The 17,191-nt window shown below is 40.5% G+C and overlaps 1 protein-coding gene across 11 annotated transcripts in view; it reads left to right on the top strand.

Moving 5' to 3' along the window:
• LOC129731829 (tyrosine-protein kinase Btk29A) overlaps positions 1-17,191 on the top strand; it is a 202,174-nt gene that overhangs the window by 168,958 nt on the left and 16,025 nt on the right. For all 11 annotated transcript variants that reach the window (XM_055692166.1, XM_055692165.1, XM_055692169.1 and 8 more), the window contains one exon: positions 12,606-12,967. In XM_055692166.1, the coding sequence (XP_055548141.1) occupies positions 12,606-12,967 (362 nt within the window). The remainder of the gene's footprint in view (positions 1-12,605; positions 12,968-17,191) is intronic.

Below are 17,191 nucleotides of genomic sequence, written 5' to 3'. Positions count from 1 at the left end.
CGGCTGATCAAAAACTACAATATGAAGGTAAAACTTAAAAAAAAAAAAACAAACAAAAAATATAGTAGAAGCCATCGGCTGCTCACAGAATGTATTAAAAAAAAAAAAAAAAAATACCAGAAAAAATCATTAACACGAGGGTTTTGCAGATTTTGCAAAAAATGCTGGATTTCGCTAAACTATATCTGTAGAATCTCAATCACAATGGAGCTAGCTTTTTCAATAATATGCTATGGAGTGACGAAACAAAGGTAACTCAACCCCGAACAGATCGCTGACATTATGTTAGACGTCCCAAAAATAGCGAGAAATGGTTTTAGATTCTCCACATCATATTTATATATCTTTCCCATGCGAAAGGAGTTTTTCTGGTAATATGAGCACGGTATTTACAATCAATCAGACAGTTCCGGATGGTTCAATTCAAGTTTCGTTTTGATGGCTATAGATGTGAGGAATCCATCTTTTTTTTCAGTATTCGGCGGATATTCCTAGAACTAGTTTTTCTTCCCACCCCCATATTTCTGATATCTTCTGGTCTTTTACAGATTTTTTAACTATATTCTGTGAGCAGCCGATGGTTTCTGCTATCTTTTTGAAAGTTTTAACTTCATATTGTAGTTTTTGATCAGCCCTTTTGTATCATGGCTGAAATTTTTACTGCGCCACTTTACCGGTAAACGGTAATATGCCTTATACATGATGGGTTAAAATGCAGATGACTTTATAAGCAATGCTCACACCTATTAATTTTTCCACCACTGTATCTCAGCAGTGTACACTGCGGCTTAATTCTGTGTATTCACTCTAGAGTGATTCACCACTCCTGTTTTGGTCAGCTGTGGTGTAAGCAGAGAGTGTATTATTTTTTCTGCAAGCGGCAGAAACAAAGCAAAAAGTATAACAAAGATGTTTGGTGCCAAAAATTGCTCCAAACAGATTCCACCGGGGTTTTAAGTAACCATAAAAACAATTAAATAATACGACGTCACCTATCATCCAATATGGGTATTTTCAGAACCAGAATGATATCTAAAGGCCGGAGAATCATTTTGGATTCCAAAATGGCGACTTACGGTATCTGGAAGAGAACCAAAATTGTCCGAATACCATAGAATATGGGTTTTTCCTGAATCGGGATGATGCCCAGAGACCGGAAATGAATTCCAGACCCATTTTAAAATTTAAGGTGCTCATTCCCGGTTTCCGGAAAATAACTAAAATTGTTGACCACAGAGGTCATTTTTTATTCCAAATTGTAACTTCCGGTTTCCGGATAACAGCCTAAATCGACCAAATACCACCTTTTTTGTGTGGACCCCACTGCGACCAGTAGTTGTTTGATCTATTGTGGCATTGTCCAGACGTTTTTACTGTTTGCACATTTCTGTTTTTTTTTTACCATTTTGCAGTGCTATTTATTAAGAAGTAACCTGCTCCGTGTTATAGAGCTTTTTGTCTTCTTAGACTTAGTAACCTACTACCTTCCTTACCGACCTTAGCATATCCTCCTGCAGACTATCACTCTAGAAGCATATAACGTACTATAGTCTATGATATTATCGAAGCTTTAGATCAGTGGTTATTAAGTCTTGAGGGAAGTTATAGTACTTTTTGTCTTCTCATTCAGATTTAGTAACCTTCTTTCTTCGATTTCGATCGATTCTATCATATCCTCCTGCAAGCTATCACTCTAACAGCGTAGACGTGTTATAGTCAATGATATTATCGAAGCTTTAGACGAGAGGTTATTAAATCTGGAGAGAAGATTTTGTGTGGAAGAGCCTGAGAATAAACCCAAATGTTGGTTTGGTTCTACTAAGGTTCGATCCTATCACTATTCGCTTGTCAAAGCGGACTCTGTAACCTTGCGGCTACGAAGCTCGACAGTAAATATCACCTAATATGAATACTTCCGGAATCGGAATGCTGCACAGAAGCCTCAAAACGGCACCAGACGAACCGAAGACGAAAATCTTCGACTTCACAGCTAACTGTTTAATGTACAGGACAGTTGCGGTTCTAGCGTTACGATCCTACTGACACCAATAGTCTTTTCCGAGCCGGAACTCGAGCCTACGATGACTATTTCGACAGCTTGGAGATATTTTGTACTATTTGCACGAATTCTCCTTCATTTTAAATTATTCGTGATCCGCCAGCAAAGAATAAGTAATATGAGCTGTTCTGACATTTCTCCGTCAACATGTCTTTTAAATAATTCAAGATCTAATATTTGAACTTTTTTTTCGAAAAAGAAATTATATCTGTTCCGACGATAGCTTCTTCATCAGTGAGTATCCTTTAGAGTTTTTGAACAATTGCAATAAGGTGAATTGGGAAGCAATTAGAATCTCAATTCCTTCATTTTGGCCATCGTTTCATATTTTTATCCAGTACGGTTATGCGCTTCATACGAAGTTTAATACTATACTGGACGAATGCTATTGGTTATATCATGACGGCCACTTCCAATAGTGATACGTTATTCTGACTTAGCAAGGATAAAGAAGGGCATATGTCTCAAAATATCAAAAACGATGCATGAGGTTATTTTTCTAGTTTTTACTCTTCAATCGTTCCAATAACCCTATGTACCTACTAATTGTCGTTAATTGCTCCTGCTTTTGTGGCATATTTAATGAATATTATTCTGTGCACTTCCAAGAATATGGACGCCATATTTTTTTCAGCCAACTGTTACATCACAATTTATTTCCGATTGATTGAATCAAGCTCCCGTAGTTTTCTTATTTGCACTTCAAGGTTATTATTTCCCACCATAACCGTAAGCACGAAGTTGTGCGAAGCATGTTAGTTACTCGCATGAGAAACAATAAATATTGAAAGGAAAAAAATCAAACTATCACTCGCTCCAACCGGCAGTAGCGTGAGGTCTTGTCACACCAGAAAGTAAAGAAATCAAGTTCAATTTTAGTACCTCGCTTCCGCCGGTTTGAGGTGTGCGCGCACGATCAGCTCGATCCGTCGCGACCCTGGCGTACAGGTGCCTTTCAACCATCTAACTATTAAAATGAAGTGATTTACGGTGGCAAGGTGCACGGTTGAAACCAATTACCCAAGTCTCAAGTAAAAGAGCGGTTTATTTTGTTGTTTGAGAACTGTGCAGTACAGGTTGAAATTATAACGGATATAAAGCTGGAATATTATATGAGCTTTTGCTACCCCTGTTCTTTTTTCTACTGTAAACAAAAATCAATTGATAAAACATTACAGAGTAGGTGATACAAAAACATCTAATAAATAATAATGCACTTAAAAGTACTGTTTATTTCTAATTGGAACATAAAACAATTTAATTGCTAAGTAAACATAGTTTTTCTCTGCCAGAGTAGTATTTTTCGCAGTCTAGCAAAACAGTGACTATCTCATGCTTGGTTGATGCTTGAAAGCTTTTTATATATCCTTATACAGCAGTTACTCCCTAGGTTAGGAAAGTAGAAAGCATTAGCTTATAACTATCAGCTTTTGCACACAATCCCTTTTCTAAAATATGATTATCGATCTCAAAAACAAACAAATATGCTTTAGCTAGCGTTCCTATATGAAAACAAACGAAAAGACGACGAAAACATCCATCCTTACTTTATTTGTCTAAGATAAACTCGTTTTCCAACCGGCAAATGGTTTTGCTTTTGTTTTTGTACAATAGCCGGGTATGGTTCTAGTTATGTTGAACTTGCACGCAAGAGTTTTTTTAAAGGCATTTTCTTCATAAAAACGACGGATGAGCACCCGACACACAACAATGGTAGTAGCAGTCAGTAGCAGCTCGGTGTTCACCGATTTTCGCAATGTTAGAGTTTCGACAGAGAACGACCAGTAAAGCTAGACTGGGTGACTGACTGACTGCTGGCTTGAGACACCAAACCGAGTGACTGACTGACTGACTGACTGGCTGACTGACTACCTGACGGGCTACAGCACACATATGATATGTCTTCGCACTTACTGTTGAGTAATCAAACCGTTTAGCATTAAATCGGAAGCTTCAGGAAAGCCTCCTACTGCCGGCATCGCATCGGTTGAGGATGGTCACGCAACGCAGGCGCATAAGTGAGGTAGTATAAAAGCGTATGTACAGACGTGTGCTGTGTGCTGTGCAGTCAGTGACTCATCGGGAAAGTTGTATCGCAATGTGTAGGGGATGTCATAATCAAATTCTCCTGACTGTGCACTTGGACCGTAAAATGGTATTTCGCGATGAATTGGAGTAAAATACGCGGAATGGAAGGAGTCGATAAACAGCACCACACCTAATAGGGCTTGGAAATGCTCAATTTGGTACATTTGTTACAATTCTTTTGACGGAAGAAGTGTAAATAGTTGGTAATACCACAAACGATTATGTAAAAGCCAGAAACGATTGTGTAAAAGAACTCAGATCGTAAAAAAACCATTTTATACTTATGAGACAAACTTCTACTTGAAGTTTCTCGAAATCATCGTACCACTCGTGGATAAATGCACAAAAAACCCAAACACTTGAAAATGTCAACACGACTAGAATAAAACACAACCAATTATGTATTAGCTTCACATAGGCTAATTGTGGCATTGCATGCAGGCGCGAGAAGTGGCAATAAAACCACAATGAAACCATCAATCAAGCATAGATCGATTCGAGGTTATGCTGAATGGCGTTCGACTCAGGGTTAGTTCCAAAGCAAAGTGCTGAATATCAATGTGGGCATATTTTGCTATACACTCACACCCTCATACCGCACCGCACTTCTGCGCTGTGAAGCTTCGCTCCAGGCCAGACGCATAAATTAGGCTCAGTTGATCAATGATTTTCGCTGAGTTGCTCATTCTTTTTTTTTACCCAAAACTTCTTTGTGTTTCGGCCCATTATGGTGGGAAAACTACAGCACAGAGCGTCTCGTTGCGTACGCGCCGCGTCCAATTGGAGATTCGAGATGAAGATCATGCTTGAAACAAAAACTCTAGTCTTGGGATTTGGAGGCCGTGGTGCACAAAGAGTTGGTAAATAAACAAAAAAAGAGCTAACAAGCGATACACATTCATGCCTAGGATGGAAATCGGACGGAACCGAACGGTACTTGAGGCCTTTCGAGTGCATGAATGAGAATGATTGTTTTTGCTATTGGTACGAGCAATCGAGTGCTTTCGTTTTGGGGGGACGAACAGCAGACCCACCATTCGAATGATGTTCGTTCTTTGTTGTGAACCGATTTGTTATTTTTCACACTTTGCATCTTTTTCAATACATTCGACAAGTGGTCGCAGCCGCAGGTTGGAGAGATATTGTTCACGAAAATCGAATTTTTGCAATATGTAGGACTGGTAAATGTTTATAATCAAGCTAAAATCAGGTTGCGGAACTGTTTCTGCGATAATTCGAACTTGTAACAATATAAAACAAAAAAACAAAACCCATGAATTTAACGCCTTCACGTGAGCTCGAATTCAAAGCAAACAAATACCAATGGGAAAATTAAGAGGTCTGAATAAACTTACAACACAACATTAAAAGTCATTTCACACCTTACACTAATTTTTGACCATAAGTTCATAAATAATTTTCTACGCCACCATGCAACCAGAACCGAGCGGTCAGAGGCTTCAAAAGAATTATTGTTTGCAGCCGAACACATATTTTGGCATTTGAATAACTGATGTTAGGTGGAATAGGACGAGAACGGATTGCAAACGAAGTTCGAGAACCCTTTTAATGTAGGCGCGCTCGCTGTTGGATGTAACATAAATGAATTTTCATCGTTTCCCACATTTTTCAGCTTTACGCGGAATGTGGGAATCGGTAGGTCAACTGGAACGGCTGGAAAGTGACCATCGTGAGAAAGTGCATGTTTCTAATGCTGTGTAGCAGCGTCATTTTGATCAAATAAAACCATTTGGAAACATCAACGTGACCAATTGGTCTATTGATTTATTTTGTGACTTTCTGTTGTTGATTTATAAACACCAACACTATAGCTAAGATAATAGAATGCGCTTTTTGCCACACCTTCGCGGAAACAATGTGTACATATTTTAACAAATGCTTAGCGCAGTCAAGCTGACAGCAGGCAGGTGGCAGAGGGTGCGCGATCCACCAACAAAGGAATGTTTCTCTGCCAGCGTCAACGACGACGACGGCGAGCATAACGACAATGAAGACAATGATGTGCTATGAAGAAGGTATATGATTAAGATAAAAGCGATCGAGATAATCGTTTCCGGCCATCAATGGCTCAATTTTCGGAATGCATGTGTGTGTTTTTTCTTTAGCTGGGGCTTCTCTTTTGAGGAGAGAGCAAAGAAATCATATTTGCGAGCTGCGGGTTTTCACAAATTTCATTTTTCATTAAACGAATGCGGGTTGTAGTTGTTGAACATCTGGCACAAGCCTGTTAAATAGTTGTTCCTCTGATTCAACTACTCAACTTAGTGAGTTGAACTATCTGACTCTATCAGCCAGAATTTAGCCAAAAACAAAATGTAAACATCAACATGTTACTGATACGACTGACAGCAGTATCTTCTTCATCATATTTTGACGTTAATTTCTGGGGCACTTGAATCAGTATCCATCCATTAAATGGCGTGATTTCGCAAACCGGAGGCGGAACGCCTCAATTACAAAGCGACCACTTAGGATATTATATTTTCCTATTTAATCCATTAAGATTAACATCGAACGGAAAGTAAGTTCACTCGTCGCAATCAGTTTTCCGTGTGTTTTTGGTTTCTGACCGGTCGGTACACTGAACCCTAAAACAACAAAGTAGTGTTGGACAGATACCCGCAGCATACCGAGGGAAAAGGAAGGGAAAAGTATAAATTAATATAAGTTGTTGTAATTATACTTTGACAATTATGAAGCGAAACGTAATTGCCTGTGAAGAATCCGGTCAACTTAGTACATAGTTACATTAGCAAACTGTCGGCTCTAACTTAATCTAATGGAGGAAAAACTTTGTCCTCCTCTTCTTCGTAACAATTAATTTTGTCGAAGCCAGGTGGTTCGAACATTTGTTACTGTGAGTTTATACGGACGGTTTATACGGATCACTTAAAAATTCGTGATAAAAAGTCTCGATGTATTTTGTGGTGAGAACAGTTAATGGACAATATGCTTTATTTTAACCATAAAAAACATGGTATTTTTACTGTAAGCTTGCGAACGTTTTTTGTTATTACTATGTTTTAACAACGCTTTTTGTTGACAATAATTTTAACGTGAAAAACATTGTCAGTGACTTCTAAATGTATGGGAAAAGTGCCTGAAAAAATGCTGTCAAGATACATAACAACCCCCCTTTTTCGGGGTAAAAATGGCAAAAACAATGTTTTTTATTGTTCTGGACAATGATATTCAATGTAAAAATGATGTATTTGCAATGAAAAACAGAGTAAAATTATGGTAAAACTATGTATAATTACAGCAACTTTTAAGGTTTTTTTGATGTTATTTTTTTTCGGGAAGGAAAGCACCTTTTGGGTTATATAAGAGTGCTCAAACTAATATATGCAGGGACCAATGGCCGATTCTTGAGTTAAAATCTCTCTAGAAGAAATCAATCAATCAATCAAACAAATATCATAGCAATGCGGCATCTCTTGCTATCTGCTTCCATTGGACACAAACATAATTTTGTCTCCCAGCCGCACAGCTGCAAAATGCAACACGCATTGTCATAATAACAGTTGCGTGGCTGAGACTATCAGTGTTGCATCTCCTAGCACCTGCTAGCGGCTTTCATCCTACCCGTGAAGAATTTGAGGATGATATTATGTCAGTGCAGATATCGTAAGTTGTCTGATCTTGATTCATTTATGCGATAACTAATTGAAATTTACGATAGCAACAATTGGCCTTTATCAAAATTTTTGCAAATATTTGTGTGAATATTAACCACCAACATGCCATTTTTCTCTTCTGCCACAGTATATCTACACGCAAAAGTTGAAGTCTTGTACAATCATTGTGTCTTCCCGATTCGCACAAATGTTGCACAGAAATCGCACAATAAATGTGTGAAACGCATAACGCAACAGTTGTACTGCGAATACATTGACATAGAATGAAATCGGAATATGTATCATATACCGACACTTTATTTCTCACGTCGAGTGTATTAGTGACTAGACTAGACACATCACATACAATTTGCAGGTGGCTCTTTCGCTTCTCTTTCGGTTCGGATTGCGACGCGCAAGGCGATATCTCGTTGCTTCAAGAAATGAGCGAAACACCCGTGCTGTACATGCTTGATTTGATACCAGTGTTGTTAGTCTCACTCATACTGTCGGTGCGTGCTTGCTGCTATTCAGAGGAATGCATGAAGAAGAAAAAGTATCTCGAAAGCGTGTGTGCAAAAGACTTGAAAAGCGTAGCATATATCTCGTCCTCAAGCAGAAAGGAAGAGAATTGTTTAGCTTCTCGCTCGCTTTGCAATGTTGCTTGATACTAGTTGAAACTGTTTAGGTGTAGTAGTTTGGAGCGGCCAAATACATTGGAGAAACGGTAGAGCATTAATTGCGTTATGCCCAACACGCAATCATTGTACTGGTTCCGAATTACATCAACAATTGCGCTAAAAACGCACAATTTTGTACTGGTTTCGCACCATCCAACTTTTGCGTGTACGGGTATGGATTCGTGATTCTGCTTTAGTACGGAATTGCCGCTCGACCACAACTGTGCCACCTTGTTTGACCTGACATCGTGGTACTCCTCGCCTCATATCTTCTTGTTGCTGTACCAACAAATTGGATTCTTGTTTTCTCGGGCTTAGCTGGTCATCATCGTAAGAAGCATTCTTTCAGGATAGCAACGAAAATCCCCGCTTTATCTTCCTTCCCATTATGACTTCTTCTGGTGGTGTTTTGATGACAATGAGCAGCTGTGTTGTACGCTTGCATAGAATCCAGTACTCACCTAATGTTTTCGAAATTCATTGACCTTACCGGTTACGCAATCACGTACCAAGAACGGTTGTCGACAATGACAAAGATTGAGATATCGCCGTGTTTTTCAGACTGTACTCGGTGCAAAGACTCGCTCCATTTGGGTTGGTTTTTCCGGTTTTCTGTTAATCACAAAAACTACGCATGAGTCAATCCATGCTTCAGCGTTTTTAGCCATACCGGGCCTCTAAACGCGCTTCCTCAAGATTTTCTTAAATTTGGCCGCTGATGGGTGACCTTCGTGAGCGGCAGTTTGAGTTTTTCGGCGAAGATTTCCTGAAACCAGTTTTTCACTAGGATTCCTTTTTTCACAACTGAATCATTGTCCAGAGTTTCAAATCGCTTCAGATGCTTTGGGTAAACTCTTGTCTCGACAGCATCCACAACCTGTCAAAGTAGTATAGACACAATTTTTTGTCATAAGTTATATGAGAATCTTTGTACGAATATACCTCTTGAGGAAGTTGATCCACAACGGTCACTGGTCGATCCACCTCCTCCGTTAAGAAGGTCACTTAGTTTGATTGGATTGAGGCTGATCTCCCAAGGGCTCATTGTCTTGCCCCCCGTGTAGTCGTGAACACGGACCAGCGATATTCCACTTTGAAGTTGCAGAGGCTTAACTTTAGAGCCCACCCATCAGGGCAGTTTAGGGCTTGTTCAGTATTTTCAAGCAGCCTCTTCAAAATAAATGTGAAGCCCTGTGCATCCGTGCGGAGCGTAAAAGGTCTTCCAAGAAGAAAGTAAGCAAAATGCTCTACTGCCCATACGCTTGATTGTTCGTCCGAAAAATATCCGAGTGTTGTCCGTACGTAGCACGATTTGTTCCTTTAATCATTCAATGGTTCATGTCTGTTCGTCACTCCAGGACCATGAATTGGTTCGGATAACTTTCCACAATGGACTTGCCATGTCAGCGAAGTTTTTATTATATTAGCTTACAAAGACAGCCAACCCCAAGAAGCTGTGAAGTTGTGAAACAGAGGAAGAAGTCCTAAATCTGTGAATGTCCTTTATTTTGCTTTCATCTATGTTGAAACCGTTGTGATTGAGCTCCTCACCAAGAAATTTCAATGGGGTCTTATCAAACTCTCTCTCTCTTAACCGTGTTGATGGTAAAGTTACTTGCTCGCAGTATTTTCAGGACTTCTGTCATGGTCTCACGGAGGTCCTTCAAGTGTTTGTCAAAGATAAGAATGAATCTGTATAGACTATGACGTTATCTACGCCTCTGAGAATCTGCACCATTTCTCACTGGAATATATCCCCTAAACCTGAACATTCCGTTTTCTGTCAAGAAACTAATTAGGCCTCTCGATTCTTCCTGGAGGTCCACCTTTTGAAGTCTTAGCCTAGCGCTGGCTTTCTACGCCGCAGACACATTACAGTAGGCGTTTTTCACAGAAGGGATCGGCTTGTTCACACCTAGTTTTACCAAAATGCCCAGCACCTTCGAGAATGTATTTATTGGCACCAAAAAATCGCAACTAATGAAGGTTGTACCCAGTTTAAATGTCTTCGTCAGAGGTAATCTCATCGGTTGGCAAAAAGGAAAGGATATCTCCTGTCGAAGGTGGCTCAGCTCTCTTCAGAATTTCTGGAAAACAGCGCATTGGTCGTTTCTTAAGCGAACGCTTGATTTTCACTTCGCCCTGTGACACGGCGGAAGTTCATGCCGAGTTCCTCCGCAGTAAAGACTTTTTTCAATGTCCCCACTGCAAGCGGTCTCAGCATGATTGCCTCCGCATTTGCTGCAGTGTGCCTTATTGCATCGGTAGGTGGCTCTATGATCGAACGGCTTGCACTTCTGGCAATGCACACACGCGGTACAAACAGGCGTACAGACAGACGAACCCTATGCAAAAGAACGTAACTTGGCAGTGCAGAACCGGCAAATGTTAGCCGAAAGGAATCCGAAGGAAAGAACTGCCGAAAATGCAATTACTTGCAATCCAGCAATTTTACATTTTGCATCAGAGGGTTCTCAAATTATAATGTAAATGTCATCGCTAGCAATTGGTAACGACGACCACTTACAGTTTATTTGGTCTCACCTTGGTTATTTCAGTTACGGCCGAAAACTCTTCTTTCAGGACCTTACCAATTCCTATAATGTTCAATGGCTTCTCTATGGGCCGGAAAAAGCCAGTGAATGGACCTTTCGCGGCATCTAGGTAAGCTTTTACCCGTACCTTCGAAGCCTTCAATACTAGGCAAGGTACAGGGGAGGGTACAGGTGAGGTAGAGGGGAGCTGATAGGGGTGATTTCAATCTCTTCCACATATGTTTCAACATCCAGGAATAATTCCACCTGCATGTTGTCCAATTTTTGCGGAGCGTTTTGCTAAATCGCAGTACACAATCGTATACAGAGAGGTATCCAAAAAAAGTCTAATAAAAGGAAAAACAATTTGTTCAAATGTAATGGCTCAAAAAAAAAAAATCAGTTGTAGTTGAAGGGTTAACAAGTGAAACACAATACTTAACAAGATAATCCTGACCAACACACTGCTGTACCCTTCTTCGTGCTGCAAGCGGGGTAGTCAGGATCCGGCGGTGCGAGAGTAAGTGCTTCTGCTGCTGGAATGTCAGCTATTGGCACAGGTTACTTTACGTGCTGTAAGCTGGGTATCCTTAACATGGCGTTGCGGGAGATAGTTCTTCTGCCGCTATACTGTCGACAACTGTCACCAAGGCTGGTTCACTTTGTTACTAGCAAGATAGTTAGCACCCGGCGGTCCAGAATTGAATAGCTGTAAATTGCTACTGCCAGTTAATTTTCTACTGGAAGGCAGATTGTGTTACGTATTTCATTGTACTAAAGCTTTATAGTTGTCTACTGTAAGCATTGACGATCAATAAGTCACTCCACCTCTACTTATGAAACAGCAATCGCAGCCATCCTAGTCCGCTCCTAAGCCAACGAAATGTGGCCGTCCCGGTTCTTTTCCAGATAACCCAACGCGACCGTCCCAGCCCATTTCTAGATCAACAATTGTGGCTATTCTAACCCGCTTCTGGATGGAGGTCCTTCTAAACGCAGCTTCATGAGAACTGATTGAACCAGAAATAACAAATGGGTCAGGATTCTGAGAGCCTTATTTGTCATCAATATATTATTGTAAATTCTTCTCTAAGCTCACCTCTAACACTTCTCTTAATCAGTAAACGCGCCAAATATTTCATTCGCAGCTATTTCCGTTCCATAATACACTGGGCTCGCTTAGTTTGTTATTTACATTCCATCAGATTTTATAATTACTTCGATGCGATACACTTATTACGAATCTGCCCTTCCGAAGCGCAAACTCAGGTGCGTTCCCGCGGGGCATTCCCAGCGCAGAAAAGCGTACAATCTCGCTTTGAGAGAATCGTGACCATTTTCTACGCTATAACGATGATTACGCCCTTGGATCTACCCCTTGGCATGTTTGCGTAATTGCCCACAATCCCTGCCTTCTAAATTCCACGCGATCACCATCGGGGAAGCAATGAATGAAAACGCATCTTTTCGCGAATCAGATAACTAATGAATGAAGTGTGGCCTGCGGTAAAATACTGTCCGGCACACACGCACGCGAATTCCAAACGATCATCATGCGAAAAATTCTCAACCATTTAACTTCCCATCTCTCGTTCTCTACCCTCAGGTAACGGAAGTTCACCCGCCCAAAACTCGACCCGCAGCACCAGTCCGAACACGCAGAGCCTTCCCAACGGTCATCTGCAGGTATCACATCTCATCACCGGCTCCGTATCGGAACGAACGCTTCTTCAGCAGGGCAACCAGTCACCGTCGTCCCAACTGCAGCAGCAGCAATCGCCATCGCAGATACCACTCCAGGCGGTACCCCAGCAGCAGCAACAACAGCAGCAGCAGACGTCCCATTCCCCTTCGCTGCAGCATCAGCAACAGCAGCAACTCCAGCATCAACAGTCTTCCCAGTCACACCTCCTCAACAGCAGCTCCAGTAGTTTAGGCAACATAACGCCCACCTTCGTCCAGCCGCAGGTTAGTTAGATAGTTACCCTTTTACTGTTATTTCAAATTTTAAACTTGAGCAATTATCTATCGGCTTTACCATCACTCGGAAAACGTTATCTTTCCATCAGATAACTGGAACGTAAAGTTTCTACGTTTTCCAGAGCCATTTATGCATCAATTAAAATTTATAACAGGATAATTATCACGGTCAGCTTATCAACCACCTTTCGATCAAAATCCCCCCACACACACACACACAAAAACCCTCTCAAACGGACAGCCAGCGGCTGAAAGATGTACGAGATTCCGAGAATCAAAACGGCCATTAACGATCTCCACCACATCGATCAGCGCTTCTTCGCGTCATCTTAGAAAATCGATCAACTCTCTCGGAGTGATTAGTGGTCGTTTTTTTTTGTGCCACACAAAAATTGAATCCCATCGTTCGATTGTATGTAGAACGGAGAACAAAACTGCCAGAAGCAAAACGACACTCACTGGAACAAAATAATGGTCACTGACTGGCTCGATTCGCTGCAGTGCACCAAATCGTGAGAAAATTTACCGATTGAATCCGAATAGGAATTCGGTAATCATATATGCAGAAGAAAAAAAACGCACCGCACATGGGAGCACAACAAAGTGACTCAACCTACATATTGGAATGTGAAAAAAACTGTATATATGTGGCAGGTTTTTTCTTCTCTTCCCTTGGGAGGATAACGATCATCGCTCGAAGATGTTTTTCGGTCCTGACCGAGGTTGCGATACCATATTGCCATTGAGTTGAGAGCGAAATAAAAAACCCTTCATGAAGCAGCGGAAACGCCTCCAAACAACCGAAACACACATTCCAATCGTCCGTCATGGCAAGAAGCTTTCGCGAGCTTCACCACTGTGTGCGGCGCTCATATGAGCCGGGACAAAGTATCGAATATCGCGGTTTACTTTGCTTTTGAAGCCTTCAGCGTTTGTCCGATCGCTGAAACATCTGAAAGTAGAAGCATTCTTCAAACGATATCAGCCTACTACCAGCAATGTCTATTTTTGTTTTGGGCGTGCGTTCTTGATATTCAATCGTATGTTTTATTTTTGGGTTTTCTTAGGGAAGTACCGATGGTTATGGATATAGTATTACTGTCTTAACTTTATTTATTGAATTAGTAACACAATAACACAACAGAGCGGAAATTTGAGAAATCTCTTCTATCGTTAATAGATCTGTTAAAATCAGAGAGATTTTCTTTTCAATTAAACCAAAAAACTAGACATGCAATGTTTTCATTAAGAAGCTTAGAAGCTCATCGTCATACAGTAGATTTCCGTTTTTGGCATGTTCCGTTTTTGGCATGCTCCGTTTTTGGCACACTCTGATTTTGGCAATAAAGGGTTCCGTTTTTGGCAACATTTTTTAGTACATAGTATACAATGATTTACACAACAAACTGAGCTGGTTTTGACACCCGTTCTAGGTTGAAACTGATTCAACTGAAACTGAAAACATCTTACGCCTGATGGTTTCTAACGAGCTCAACAGCACAGCACAGTGGAACACTTAGAACATCAAACCTGATCATAATTATTTTATTATTTTTTTTTGCACTGAAAACGTATCGTATAGTGATAACCAGGCCCGGATTTGAAGGGGGGGGGGCCAAGGGAGCAAATGCCCCGGGCCTCTCGACTCGAGAGCCCCCCTTAGACGAAGTGAAGACCTTTTTCTTGCTCGTCACCTTCTAGCGGTTGTGAAGGCGTAGTACAACAAAAACAGGCCCCACGAAAAAATCTGCCCCGGGCCCTTCAACGCCCAAATCCGGTCCTGGTGATAACAAAAACTTATGAGTGGATCTGGGCATATTTTTGCATAGAGTAACCCACCTAAAAGTGATATATGCCCGTTCTTATAATAAATCCTAAATTAAGTCAAATTCGGCTCAAAATTCATCCAAATACTTTACTTTATCATTATATGACTTTTTGGTACACTTTTCCATCGTTTGACAAAGTTTCATTCTTGTTACCATGGCTACAACTATCCCAGAAGCGAAAACAAAATTATTTCTTGATTATTTTTACAGAGCGATAAAACACGAAACCGGAATAATCCGGAAGGTTTTTTTCTTCACCAATATAACCCAAAATATTAGCACGAACACCAGAGTATTTGGAGAGAGAAATCCTTACGCGCTAAGTACCCATTTCTGTTCGATTAATCTTCTTTAACAATCTCCATCGTTGTTATATTTAGAAATCGCTTGTTTATCTTCAAAACGTTACATATTAGCTAACGGTATCAAAGCGTAACTATCATCCACAAAAAACTGTTCAATTGCGGTCGGTTCAAACCTCTCGTTACGACCGTAAACATAACTTTTGGATGTTGACAAGCTGTCAAATGATCAAGCAAACATCACACTTCAAAATGAAACACTACACAACAAAGTTGACTTACTTTGAGTTTTGTTCAGGTTTGAAACATATTTCCTTCTATGTGTTCCGTAGACATATGCTTAGTTATGTGGGGACTGTTCTGTCAATAATTTTGTAACGATGGAATTCCTCCACGAGGTTTTTTGTCTCCTTTTTTATGTTTGTTTACACGCAAAGTATGTTTTTCATAATTTTTTTCAAATAAAGCAAGCGTGATTGAATGCAGTTCCCTTAGAGTGATATTTCACAAAGCGCAAGATCCAAATTTTGAAAATCAATTAAAAGTTTATCAAAAGACTAATTGATAGCTGTTACTCATCAAATGGGTAAAAATTTTACTCAATAAAAAATCGTGAAACTTTTTCAAATTTGGGTGAAATTTTTCTTATTTATGGGTAACTTAAATTTAACGTGTATTTGACTCCAACTGTAAACAACGCACTGTCGTATATAACAGGTCTGGCAATTTAAAAACAGCCGTCTTTTACACTCATTTGCTTTCAAATGGAACAGAGAGTTTGACGTGACAGACACTGTTGTACAAGCGCTGCGAGAGAATAAAAGCGACGACAAATTTGAAATTTGTTATTACTGTACTTTAGATAAGACGAATTTTTTTTTTTTTTGTTCACACAACATTTATTTGACACGGCACAATACAAATTAATGTTTTACGGAGCCAATTAAATCTAATGCCTTATGGTCTAGAATATCTTATAATCTAAAGGCAAATTCTTTACCCTCGCTGCCGACTACGAGCTGAAACTAAATCTAATACTAAAACTAACATGGTTTTTTTTTGTTTCTCTGTTAAATTGGCACCTTGATGCTCTTCAAGTAGCTATAAACATGTAGCATGTATGGCAAGAGCGAGAATATCACGAACTGGCACATAGGGCTGTATTCCTCGGGCCCTGAGGGTATCCAAAAGTAGAGATCTGGCGCCGCAGAATTCAGCACAAACCCAAACCACGTGTTCAATGTCTTGATACCCCAATCCACAAACGCAATGATTACTGCTCGCCAGCCCAATACGCAAGAGATGTGCATCTAGCCCGTAGTGGTTGGACATAATCCGAGACATCATGCGAATGAAATCTCGTCCTACATCCAACCCCCGAAACCAAGGTTTGGTGGAAACCTTGGGGATGATGCTGTGTAGCCACCTCCCCAGTTCTCCCTTATCCCACGAGGCCTGCCAGTTGACAAGTGTACTGTGACGTGAAAATTTTAAAAATTCATTGTAGGCAATTGGCCTGTTATAAATATCACCGTTTGTTGCGCTCACCTTAGCCAAAGTGTCTGCTTTCTCATTGCCCGGAATGGAACAATGAGAAGGGACCTACACTAAGGTAATCTGAGAAGATTTTTCGGATAAAGCACTCAGATGTTCCCGTATTTCCCCCAGGAAATACGGAGAGTGCCTTACATCCTTAATCGATCGGAGAGCCTCAATAGAACTGAGACTGTCCGTAAAGATGAAGTAATGGTCCGTGGGCATTGTTTCAATAATCCTTAAGGTATACTGAATTGCAGCCAATTCTGCGACGTAAACAGAAGCAGGATTATCGAGCTTGTAGGAGGCGGTAAAATTATTATTGAAGATACCGAAGCCAGTGGACCCGTAGAGAAGTGATCCATCAGTATAAAACGCATTGTCGCAGTTGATGTTTTTTATATTTGTTATAAAACATTTTAGGGATCTGCTGCACGCGTAAATAATCCGGGATTCCACGAGTTTCTTCCATCATGGAATCGTTCAAGCTTGATTAAATGGGTGGTTGCAGCGGAGCGGAAGCAGAAACACCCGTACTCAAGCAC

This window comes from Wyeomyia smithii, chromosome 3, assembly GCF_029784165.1.
Source record: "Wyeomyia smithii strain HCP4-BCI-WySm-NY-G18 chromosome 3, ASM2978416v1, whole genome shotgun sequence".
Taxonomy (NCBI): domain Eukaryota; kingdom Metazoa; phylum Arthropoda; class Insecta; order Diptera; family Culicidae; genus Wyeomyia; species Wyeomyia smithii.
Note: the sequence above shows the minus strand (reverse complement) of the source record. Positions and strands in the feature narration are given on the sequence as shown.